Raw genomic sequence first — 10775 nt, forward strand, 5'->3', positions numbered from 1 at the left:
GCCCCCCTTCCCCCCCCCCCCCCCCACCCTTGCCCCGTACATCGCCAACACTCCTCACAATTGCCCCAACCCCGCCTATCACACACACACACACACACACAAGCTCCTGCACCATTCCATATCACGGTATGCGCCCGTCTTCCGCTGTCTTCATGCTTCTTGTCGTGGCTGTGGCAGGTGTCTGGGCAATCCCGGCCAGCAACACATACTGCGCTCTTCGGCCGCGTGTCTCTATTCATTCGGTCTACCCCGTTGGCTCCGGCTCAGACCGTACACTGCGCGCAGTGTCGGGTGCGTATGCAGCAAGTGCAAATGCTTCGTTCGACATCGACTACTTTCCGCATCCCATGCCTACCACCATCGATGACTACGCCCACTGGGTCAAGTCACCCATCTCTGCAGATGTTCTGCCGTGGTACCCGCGCGGTGGCGGGTACACCATCTTTGATGGCGACCACTATGAGCCGCTCGACGACCTGTGGGCAGCATCGGATCTAGGCTCGGACCTCCCGCAGCCGGCCATCCGGGCATGTCGCGGTGCGGACGGTGTCATGTATGCTGTCCCACTCGTCGCCGAGTCGCAATTCTGCGTCTACCGCGAATCGTTCTTTGCGGCGCGTGGCCTCTCAGCGCCGCGCTCGTGGTCCGAGTTCCTCCAGCTCTGTGCCGCTGTCTCGAGCGATGGCACTGCTTGCCTTGCCACGGACTTTTCCTGGTTCCCGGCCTCTGCTGTCTTTGACTACCTTGCAATCCGGATGCACGGCAACGCGTTCTTCACCTCGTTTTCGAGGGAAACGTCTCGTTTACGGATCACCGTCTTATGGACACCTTTACCGAGTACGGCCGCCTGCTCGAGGCCGGCTACTTTGCGCCCACGCCCGAGTCGGGCTTTACCCTCATGCCTGACTCGAGCTGGCTCAAAGACAATCGTGCTGCCATGTACTGCGGCATCTCCGCCGCCACCGGTGTCCTCATCGGTGCCGGTGTATCATCGACTGACCTCAAGGCTTTTGCATTCCCTCGCTATGATGGGTCACGCGGTAGTGCTGGTTCCGACACGCCCACCAACGCCGCGCTCTCACTTCTTACCACGCTCTCCATTCCTCGCAACGCTCAGCACAAGACCGAGGCCAAGGACTTTCTGGCCTTCCTCTCACGGCGCGAGACAGCCGTCAACATCACGCTCCCTGCGCTTCAATCAGGGTTCCCCCTTCGCCTCTCGGCTGCCTCTCTCGCTGCCTCTTCGCGCGCGCGGCTTGGTGTCACCTTGCTCTCGGCCATGTCCGAGCGAGCGCCGCAGGTCTCGCGCTCGGCATTTGGCCCGAGCGAGCTCTCCATTGCATGGGGAGCTCTTCTTGACGCGATCAACCTCGGTGCAACGTCAGTGGATCAAACGCGTGCCATGGCCGACGATAAGCTGCCGGTCATCGAGGCCACTCGCCAGGCACTGCTTAACCTGCTTACTATCTCTCCGATCGTCCAGCCGGGCGGAGGCTCATTTGCCGGCTCGGTCACAGTCACGCTCTCGACGCCCACCACCGGTGCCACCATTTACTACACCATTGACGGAACTGAGCCGCGCCTGTCATCCGCTGAGTATTCGGGGGGGTTTGTGCTCTCCGCCAAGGGAACCATAGTGGTCCGGGCCTTTGCTGTCGCCTTTGGCCTCCACCGTTCTCCTGAAGTCTCTGCGTCGTTTGTAATAACCGCATCAAGCGATGCTCTCGTCGCTCGCCCGTCTGCCGCGGTCAGTGTTGGCATGGTGATTGGCGCTGCGGCAGGAGGCATTTGCTTTGTCGCCTTGATCCTCGCTTTCGCTCTGGTTTTTCTCCGCCGAAAGCGCACCATGGTCCACTCGATTAACTCGAGTGCAGACCTCATCATCGAGCCTGAAAGCCTCCATCTGGAAGTTCATATTGGCTCGGGCTCGTTTGGCGAGGTGTGGAAGGGTACGTGGCGGTCGGCCAATGTGGCTGTCAAGCAACCGCGATCGTCAATCGTGTTTGACGTCGCTGCCTTTGCCGACGAGGCCCGCATCCTGCATCGCCTCCGCCACCCGCACATTGTTATTTTCATGGGCATTACCGTTAACCCTGCAGCAATCGTGACTGAGTACATGGATCGCGGCTCGATGTACCAAGTCCTTCACGATCCTTCGCTGTTCCTGCATCCATTGATTGTGCTCAAGTGGGCTCACAACATCACCATGGGCATGGCCTACTTGGCGGCGTCAGACGTCGTCCACGGCGACCTCAAGTCGCTCAACGTCCTCATCGACAACGCGTGGACTCCCAAGATCTGTGACTTTGGCATGTCCACCATAATTCGCCCAATAGCCGAGGCCGAGAACGACGTGTCGTCGCACGGCAGCTTCTTCAACACGGCTCCATCATCGCATGTCTCCTCGCTCACCCCGCTTGAGCTGGCCCTTGGTAGCACTGGCCATGACGAGTTGTACAATGTTGGAACCCTTCTCTGGGCTGCACCCGAGACTGTCTTCTCGGGTGCACCTGGCATGACATCGGCCTCGGACGCGTACTCGCTCGGCATCACGCTCTGGGAGCTGGCATCGCGGGCTGACCTGTTTCCTTCTGAAAACCCCTTAGCCGTGGCCCTCGATGCCCTCGAAGGTCGCCGCCCACCGCTGGCGGCCATCCCGCCGTCACTCGTCGACATTGTCCCGGTCATCGAGGGACTGTGGGCCCAAGAGCCAGACGCCCGGCTGAGCTTTGACAGCGCTGTCGCCCAGCTCCAGTCTCTCTACTCGGTCGAGTCGGTGGTGTACCCGAGTCAGGACGCCCTGCCGAGTGGGCATGTCATCGTCATGCACTGCGAAGTGCGGCTGGTCCGTCGCGCCTTGATCAGCTCGCCGGCCGCACTCGGCGCGCCCCTCGCTGCCTTTCACACGCACCTTCCCAAAATGGCCCGTAAGGCCGGTGGGCATGTTCTTGCCTGGGGTCTCGGCTGGGTCACTATCACTCTCCACGGTTTGGTTCAGCTCCTCGACATGCTCAAACGCGTGACAGTCGTCGACCGAGGAGCGCTTCCCATCGCCACGCTCATTGTTCACGGTGAGCTCGAGACCGAGCCAAGTGTGGGACCCTGCAATCCGATGCTGAAAGGCCCTGTCATGGATGAGCTCGAGCTCATATGGCTTGCGCTCTTTGGCCAGATGCGGTGCGGGGAGCTGCAGCCTCCTCTCACACCAGCGGTCACGTACTGGGCAAATTCTGCCGCCACAGGCGAGGCTTCCGCCGGCCTCGTAGCGTCATCGTCCATGGCCGACCTCATCCACTCAGCCAACCATTCCCTTGCGATTGAGGTCCTGGAAATGCCGCTCGAATGCCGAATCGAAGGTCTCTTACAGATCATGCGGCCCGACGAGGTTGTCAGGCTCGACGGCTTACCCATCTCCAAACCTGTCGCGGGTGGCTCTTCGCCACCGTCCTTGGAAGACGGCGACAACAGCGTGGGCAATGTCGCGGCTCTGGCTGACTTTGCGCAGGCTGCGCCGTTTCTTCCCTCCAACTCGACCATCTCTCCGGCTGCTGGCGAGTCGTCGGTGCCCTCGCGCCAGCCGCTCGCCCTCTTCACCGGCATCACTCTCCGAAGGCTGGAGCAGCAAGCTGGCTCGACTCGGATTGGCTCGCTCGGGCTTGCGCGCACCGTTGTCTATCCACCGCTCGGCAACGCACCGGTTGTACTCAAGACGCTTGTGCGGCAAGCGCTGCCACCGCAGCAGCTTGTCGACTTTGTGCTCGCCGTCGCCACCGCCGCCAAGGCTTCAACGCCGCACGCTCGCGGACCGCTAGCGGTCTGCGTCGAGCGCGGCTCGCTGGCATTCATCGTCCCGTACTTTGCGCACGGCTCGCTCGCCGACGTCATGGCCTCACGGCCGCAGCGCGGAGTAGGTGACCCTGGTGTTGTCCGCTCGCTTGCCATCGGGCTTGCCGATGCTGTGAACGACGTCCACGAGTGTTTGCCGAGAGGACACGGCGACGTCCGCCCGTCCAACTTTGGCGTCGAACGCTCCGGAACTAACTGGCATCTGTACGCCATCGACTTTGGCCTCGCATCGGTCGCTCGCTGTCAGGGCACGCTCACCGCCGCGCCCGCCACCGTCTACATCTCGCCCGAAGCTATGACCCACCTTCCGAACTCGCCTGCCGCTGACATGTTTGTCATCGGCACCATCCTTTTTGAGCTCGTCACCAGTCGGTCCGCCTTTAAGGGCACGCCGCTGGAGATCTGCTTTAAGATCCGGACCGGATCGCGGCCGGACATCGACTCGTCGATCATCCGCTCGCCCATGCTCCGGTCCATCATTTCCCGCTGTTGGGACATGGATCACACCGCCCGCCCATCGTCACGAGACATGCTCGAAGTGCTGAAGAGCCTCAAGGACGTCGACTTTGGATGAAATGCGAGAGGTCGACGAGAAAAGGAATGGCAGCGACGCAAATGTAAACTTACCCAAACACCTCCGATGCGGGCAAGCGTTTGATCATCAGTAGAGCTGCTGTCCAGCTCGACTTCCGGCTGCCCCCCCCCCCCCCCCCCCCCCGCCCCTCCCCCTGCCGCCGACGAGTCACTCCGCACGCACGCACACGCAACTCCGCCATGCAACGGTCCATTGCGTCGTTCTTTGGCGCCCCGACTCCCATGGACGTGGCACCCGCGTCCTCGACATCACCCTTGGCTGCTGCGGCGGACGCTTCCCCTTCCCGTGGCCTTCGCAACGCCCCCGCCCCGCCCTCGCCCGGCCTGCCGCATGATTCTACACCCGCCGCCAAGGCGGGCCCCTCGGCCGGCCCAGCCTCGCCCTCGCCGCGCAAGCGCAAGGCCGACACAGACCTAGCCCCAGACACAGATGCAGACGCGGATGCGGATGTCGGTGCTCCAGGTCGGCACCCGTCCAAGAAGCGCAAAGTGCTCTCAGACTCCGAGTCGGACGACGAGGCCGACAATGGCCAGGACGCTCTGGCCAAGGGCGGAAGCGAGGGGAGCATCAAGGACGCCGTCGCTCTTGTCACCACGACTGCTGACATCACCATGCTAGCCGCCAAGGCCGAGATCAAGACCGAGATCAAGACCGAGATCAAGACCGAGATCAAGACCGAGATCAAGGCCGCGCCTTCGTCGGCAGCATCTGCATCGCCGTCGACATCGCAGGCAACCAACGTTGCGTTTACTCGCGAGCAGCTCACAGTTTTCTCTGCAGACCGGCCGGCGCCCGAAGGCGACGACGAGCCGGTAGCAACCAACATGGCCGAGGCGTACAAGGGCGCGACGTATGATCCAATCGCGGACGCGGGGTGGAAGGCCGGGGAGCCGGTGCCGTACTTGGCGCTCGCAGCGACGTTTGAAAAGATCGAGGCGACAACCAAGCGGATCGAGATCATTGCCCACCTGTGCCGGCTCTTGCGGTCGGTCATTGCCCTCACGCCGGATGACCTGCTCGAGGTCGTCTACCTCTGTACTAACCAGGTCGCGCCGTCGTTTGCCGGTATCGAGCTCGGCATCGGCGACACCGTCATCATGAAGGCCATCTGCGAGGCGACCGGGCGGACGCTCAAGTGGCTCAAGGCCGAGTACGCCGAGACAGGCGACCTCGGCGAGATCGCCGAGGACTCGCGCGGCATGCAGCAGACCATGTTTAAGCCCAAGCCGCTCACCGTCCGCAAAGTCTTCAAGACGCTCAAGGGCATTGCGCTCGAAAAAGGCCAGTCGTCGATGAACCGCAAGAAGGACCGCATCAAGTCGCTGCTCGTCGCCGGCGAGGGCTCCGAGGCGCGCTACCTCGTCCGCTCGTGCCAGGGCAAGCTCCGCATTGGCCTCGCCGAAGCCTCGGTCCTTGCGGCACTTGCCCATGCCGCGTTCTTCACCCGGCCGGCCATTGGTGACGACGGCCAGGTTCTCGACGCGTACACACAGATCAAGCCCAAGCTCAAGCTCCCGCAACTCCAGGCCGAGCTAGACGAGGCCGTCCGCATTGTCAAGGAGGTCTACTGCGAGCTGCCGTGGATGAAGGTCATTCTCGAGTCGCTGCGGACGACCGGCCTCCGCACGCTGCACGACCACTGCTACCTGCGGCCCGGCATTCCTATTCGGCCCATGCTCGCCTTCCCCACCAAGGGCATTTCGGAGGTCTTTGAGCGGTTCGGCGGCTCGGCGTTCACCTGCGAGTACAAGTACGATGGTGAGCGGGCTCAGGTCCACCTCAAGTCGGACGGCTCGATCGCCATCTACTCGCGGTCTTCCGAGGACAACACGTCCAAGTACCCCGACCTCATTGCCATGCTCCCATCGGCGCTGCAGGATCCAAAGGCAACAACGTCGTACGTCATCGACTGCGAGGCTGTCGCCTACGACCGCGTCACCCAATCCATTCTCCCGTTCCAGGTTCTCTCAACCCGCAAGCGCAAGGACGTCGATGTGGCCGACATCCAGGTCCAGGTCTGTCTCTACGCCTTTGACCTCCTCTATCTCAACGGGCGCCCGCTCCTCAAAGAGTCGTTTGCCACCCGTCGGTCGCTCCTCTACTCGACGTTCAAGGCGACCGAGGGCCACTTTATGTTTGCCCACGCCAAGGACTCGTCCGACGTCGAGGAGATCCAGACGTTCCTCGAGGAGGCCGTCAAGGGCAACTGCGAGGGCCTGATGGTCAAGACCCTCGACGAGAACGCCACCTACGAGCCGTCCAAACGCTCGCACAAGTGGCTCAAGGTCAAAAAGGACTACCTCGACGGCATGGGCGACACCCTCGATCTCGTCGTCATCGGCGCGTACACCGGCAAGGGTAAGCGGACTGGTGTCTACGGCGGCTTCATCCTCGCATGCTACGATCCAGACTCGGAGCGCTTCCAGTCGATTTGCAAGATCGGCACCGGCTTCTCCGACGCAGACCTCGCCGCTGCTCACTCCTCGCTCGCTGCGCACATCATTCCGGCACCTCGCTCTTACTACGCCTACCCGGACCATCTCACCCCCGATGTCTGGTTCGAGCCGGCTCAGGTCTGGGAAGTCCTGGCCGCCGATCTCTCCATCTCGCCAGCCCACAAGGCCGCCGCCGGTCTCGTTGACCCCGAGAAGGGCATCTCGCTCCGCTTCCCGCGCTTTGTCCGCCTCCGTGAGGACAAAACGCCCGAAAACGCCACGTCCTCGCACCAGGTTGCTGACCTTTACCGCGCCCAGGACATCAACCACGGGTATGAGGCTCCCGCCGCTGCCGGTGACGACGGCGACGACTTTTTCGACGACGAGCTGCTCTGACGCTGCAGCTGCGGTAGCGACCGAAACAGTGCGTAAACTGTCCACCCTCGACGTCATCAGCCGAGCTCGACCACAGAGTCTCCGGAAGACGACGAGTCCAGCACCGACTTGCGCGGGCGGGCGGGTGGGAGCTTGACGGCTGACAACGACGAGGACGACGACGAGGACGACGACGAGGACGACGAGGAAGATGACGAGGAGGAGGCGGAGGAGGATGCGCCGCCATCGTCGCCGTTGTCAACCGCCTTGCCGGCTTCTTTGCCAGTGGATTTCGGCTGCGAACTACGCGATCTTGCGTGCAGCGCTGAGGTAGCAGTAGGTGCAGCCGTTGCGGGCGGCTCCGTTACGTCGGCGACTGCGGCAACGGCAGCTGCTGCGCGGAGAGCAGCTGATTTTGGTGTCGCCGCATCAGCGGCCTTGTCCTTGGCCTTGGCCTTGCTCTTGGCCTTGGCCTTGCTCTTAGCCTTGGCCTTGCTCTTGTCCTTGCCTTCACGGGCACGGATCGGCTCGGCGGGACGAGGTGGCTCGTCTGGCTGCGGCGAGCCGCCGCCACCAACCTTTTTGCGCCTCGGACGACGGATAGTGCCGTAGGCCGAGACCGACTGCAGACGAGCGAGGGCGTCGTCAATGGACGAAGTGTTGACTCGCCGCAGGGTGGAACGCGAGCCGGTACCATGTCTCAGGTTGGGTGACGAGTAGTTGAGGGCGCCAGCGCTGGCAGCCGAGGTGTTGGCGAGCAGGCCCCCGCGGCCCGCGTCCCGCGCCACTGCAAACGAGTGCATTCGCTGCATGCTCTTCTGCTTGCGCCGCCGGCGCCGCCGGGCCGATGATGTTGTCGACCGGTTCGACTCGGTTTCCAGCAGGGCGTCGATAGCATCGCGCGACCGCGACGTTGTCATGGTTGGCATGTCACCAGAAATGGACGTTCGCATGTGGAGGTTGGACGACGGGAGAGGGTCAACCGTGTTGCGGCTGTGGTCCTGGCTCGCACCACGCCGCCGCGACCTCGACCGCGAGTGCGAGTGCGAGTGCGAGCGGGAACGCGCCCGAGACCGCGACCGCGACCGTGACCGCCGTCTGCTTGAGCTGCGGTCAGAGGCCTTGCTCTTGCCCTTGCCCTTGCCCTTGCCCTTGCCCTTGCCCTTGCCCTTGCCCTTGTCTTTGGCCTTGTCCTTAGCCTTGACGTTGTCCTTGGCTGTGGCAGCATTTGCTTCGCCGATGTCAAGCACGTCAAGGGCCAGTCCGCCCTTGGGTGACGACGCCATGTTGGACTTGTAGCGGCGCATCGAGTTGACCGAGTCGTGTCCCGATGCGGAACGGGTGAGCGGGGGAACGCCGTCGGCATCGCGCGAGGAGTTGAGCAACGACGAAGTCTCGGCAACAGTCAGCTTGCGCTGTGGGGAGCGACCGGTGGCCTTCGGCTGTAGGTTCTTCTCGCGCGCCGGCGACATGATGACAGCCGACGAGTCGAGCGACTCGAGCACATCCAGTGCCGACTGGAGCGACTGCGAGGAGGCTGCTGGAGCGGCGTCGGCGTTTTGAGCGGCAGTGCGGTCGCGGAACGCCTCCATAGCTGCCTTTTGGCCGAGCGAAGAGTGGACGACGGTGCGAACCTTGGACCACTTGGACGAGCCGCCCGCGCCTGCGGGCTTCATGCCTGCAGCAGTATCGTGCATGGCTTTGGCGAGCGAGACAGTAGCCGAGGCGGTCGAGCTTGCCGGCGACGCATCCATTTCGTGACAGAGCGCACGGACGACGTCCTTGATTTGCCGCGACTGGTCTGGGACGAGGAGCAGTCGCGAGACAGCGTCCCGGATGTCCGGCACGCAGACCAGCGGCTCGGCGGTGGAGAACTCGAGCAAAGCGCGGAGGACTGAGAGCGCGAGGAGAACGAGCTGCGGCGACGACGAGTCTAGCGCAGCAGTGACCGACGTCACAACTTTGTGCGGAGCGGCCATGGTTGGTGAGCGGTCGAGGAGCTCGTCCTTGTCGAGCGCCAGAATCTTGCGGATGAGGAGCATGGCGTTGAACTGGGTCAGCATGTTGTCGTTGGCGGTCCAGGCCACGGCGCGCTCTAAGCCACCGAGCTCGTCGACGCAGAACCAGAGCGCGTTGCTAGCCTTGGCCAGCTCTAGGAACATGTCCAAGACAGATGCCGCGGTGAAGCGCTTCTCGTCATGGAGAAACGCGACCAGCAAGGCGCGCGGCGTCTGCAGGTACAGATGACGTGCTGGAGGTTCGGCGAGTAGCAGTCGGTCGGCGTGCTTGCTGTCGCCAACGAGGCCGACGTACATTTGCAGGACAAGCGAGAGCAGCTTCCGCTGGCCGGCCTGCAGCGAGGAGAGAGGGACGAGTTGCAGTGCCTCGAGCTGCGCAACGAGAACCTTATCACCACCGCGAGTGACCAGGAGAGCACGGCAGCGCGGCGAGGTCTTGACCACGGCTTTGAGGCCCGAGGCGGCAAGGACTTGGGCATGGACCGACGACGAGCCGCGGATAACGTTGAGGAGCGCCATGGCGCCGCCAGACGCTACAAGGCCGTCATGCGACCACTCGGACTTGGCCACGTACGACAGTGTCGCCAAGGCGTACGCTTGCTGACGGCCAGACGAAGCCACCATGTGGCCGACGACAGAGCTGAGTGGAAAGGTCTCGCCGGCGTGCTCACGGACGCGGTCATTGGCGCAGAGCGCGGCCGCGAGACGGAGCACGTCCTCCAGCCACGAGTTCATCGTGTTGGCCAGGGTATCCGAGAGGGTCGACAAGCCGTTCGGCGCGAGCGGCGACGCCGGCGACGACGAGTCGAGGCAGCGCTGGATAGAGGTAAAGACGCCAAGAACGTTCATCGGCTCGAGTGCTGCCTCGGACGCTGACATGAACAGCAGCGTCTTGGCAGCGAGGGCGCGAACCTGCAGGACGCGCGCAGTGAGCGAAGGCGGGACCAGAGCAAGGACCTCGATGGGCGGCAAGAGCGCGCCGGCGTAGCGAAGCGCGTCGCGTGCAGCCTCGTGCTGAGCGATGACCATGAAGACCTGCAGAGCGGCGGCCACCAGTGCCGGGTTTGCCACAAACGTCCGTGGCACATCATTGAGCAGTTCCAACGGCGAGAGCGTTGCAGCCTGCGAGTTGCGGACGGCGACGAGCTCGCGATTCAGTACTGCCGTGAGAACAGGCAGTGCGCCGGCGTGGACCACTGCCAGCGCGCCTTCCTCGCCACGCCGCGCCGCCGTAGACAGCTGCAGGGCAAGCACCTCTTGTTCATGAGCCGCCTTTGCCTCACGCAGCCTCGCCACAATCTCTGAACAGAGGAAGGAAGCGGTGAGTTTGGGAAAGGGAGGGGGGGGAGGAGGAGGAGGAGGAGATGGGCGGCTGGAAGCGACACGCACCTTTGAGAGCCACCGACATGGGTAAGGGTGGGGAGAGGGGGGGATGGACGGACCCACGCCGGTGGAGGGAGTGAGACGGTGAAGGGGGGGGGAGGGGAGGCCGGTGGGTAGTAGGGA

General features: G+C 63.3%; 3 protein-coding genes across 3 annotated transcripts; 2 read left to right on the plus strand and 1 right to left on the minus strand.

The window, feature by feature from the left end:
• The first annotated feature begins 169 nt into the window (after nt 1-169).
• On the plus strand, nt 170-4487 carry AMSG_00403 (uncharacterized protein). Its single transcript, XM_013907228.1, has one exon. It carries the CDS (start codon nt 821-823, stop codon nt 4418-4420), a length of 3600 nt encoding a protein of 1199 aa, XP_013762682.1. The 5' UTR covers nt 170-820; the 3' UTR covers nt 4421-4487.
• A 125-nt stretch (nt 4488-4612) lies between these two features.
• Nucleotides 4613-7272, plus strand: AMSG_00404 (DNA ligase 1; the record flags this gene model as incomplete). Its single annotated transcript, XM_013907229.1, has 1 exon — nt 4613-7272. Exon 1 carries the CDS (start codon nt 4621-4623, stop codon nt 7270-7272), a length of 2652 nt encoding a protein of 883 aa, XP_013762683.1. The 5' UTR covers nt 4613-4620.
• AMSG_00405 (uncharacterized protein) lies at nt 7117-10677 on the minus strand (the record flags this gene model as incomplete). Its single annotated transcript, XM_013907230.1, has 2 exons — nt 7117-10525; nt 10659-10677. 2 exons carry the CDS (start codon nt 10675-10677, stop codon nt 7329-7331), a joined length of 3216 nt encoding a protein of 1071 aa, XP_013762684.1. The 3' UTR covers nt 7117-7328.
• Nucleotides 10678-10775: the final 98 nt, after the last annotated feature.

This window comes from Thecamonas trahens, assembly GCF_000142905.1.
Source record: "Thecamonas trahens ATCC 50062 unplaced genomic scaffold supercont1.2, whole genome shotgun sequence".
Classification (NCBI taxonomy): Eukaryota; order Apusomonadida; family Apusomonadidae; genus Thecamonas; species Thecamonas trahens.

Bases quoted from the DNA above. Each gene is read 5' to 3' on its own strand.
- AMSG_00403 (XM_013907228.1), top strand. From the start codon at position 821: ATGGACACCTTTACCGAGTACGGCCGCCTGCTCGAGGCCGGCTACTTT.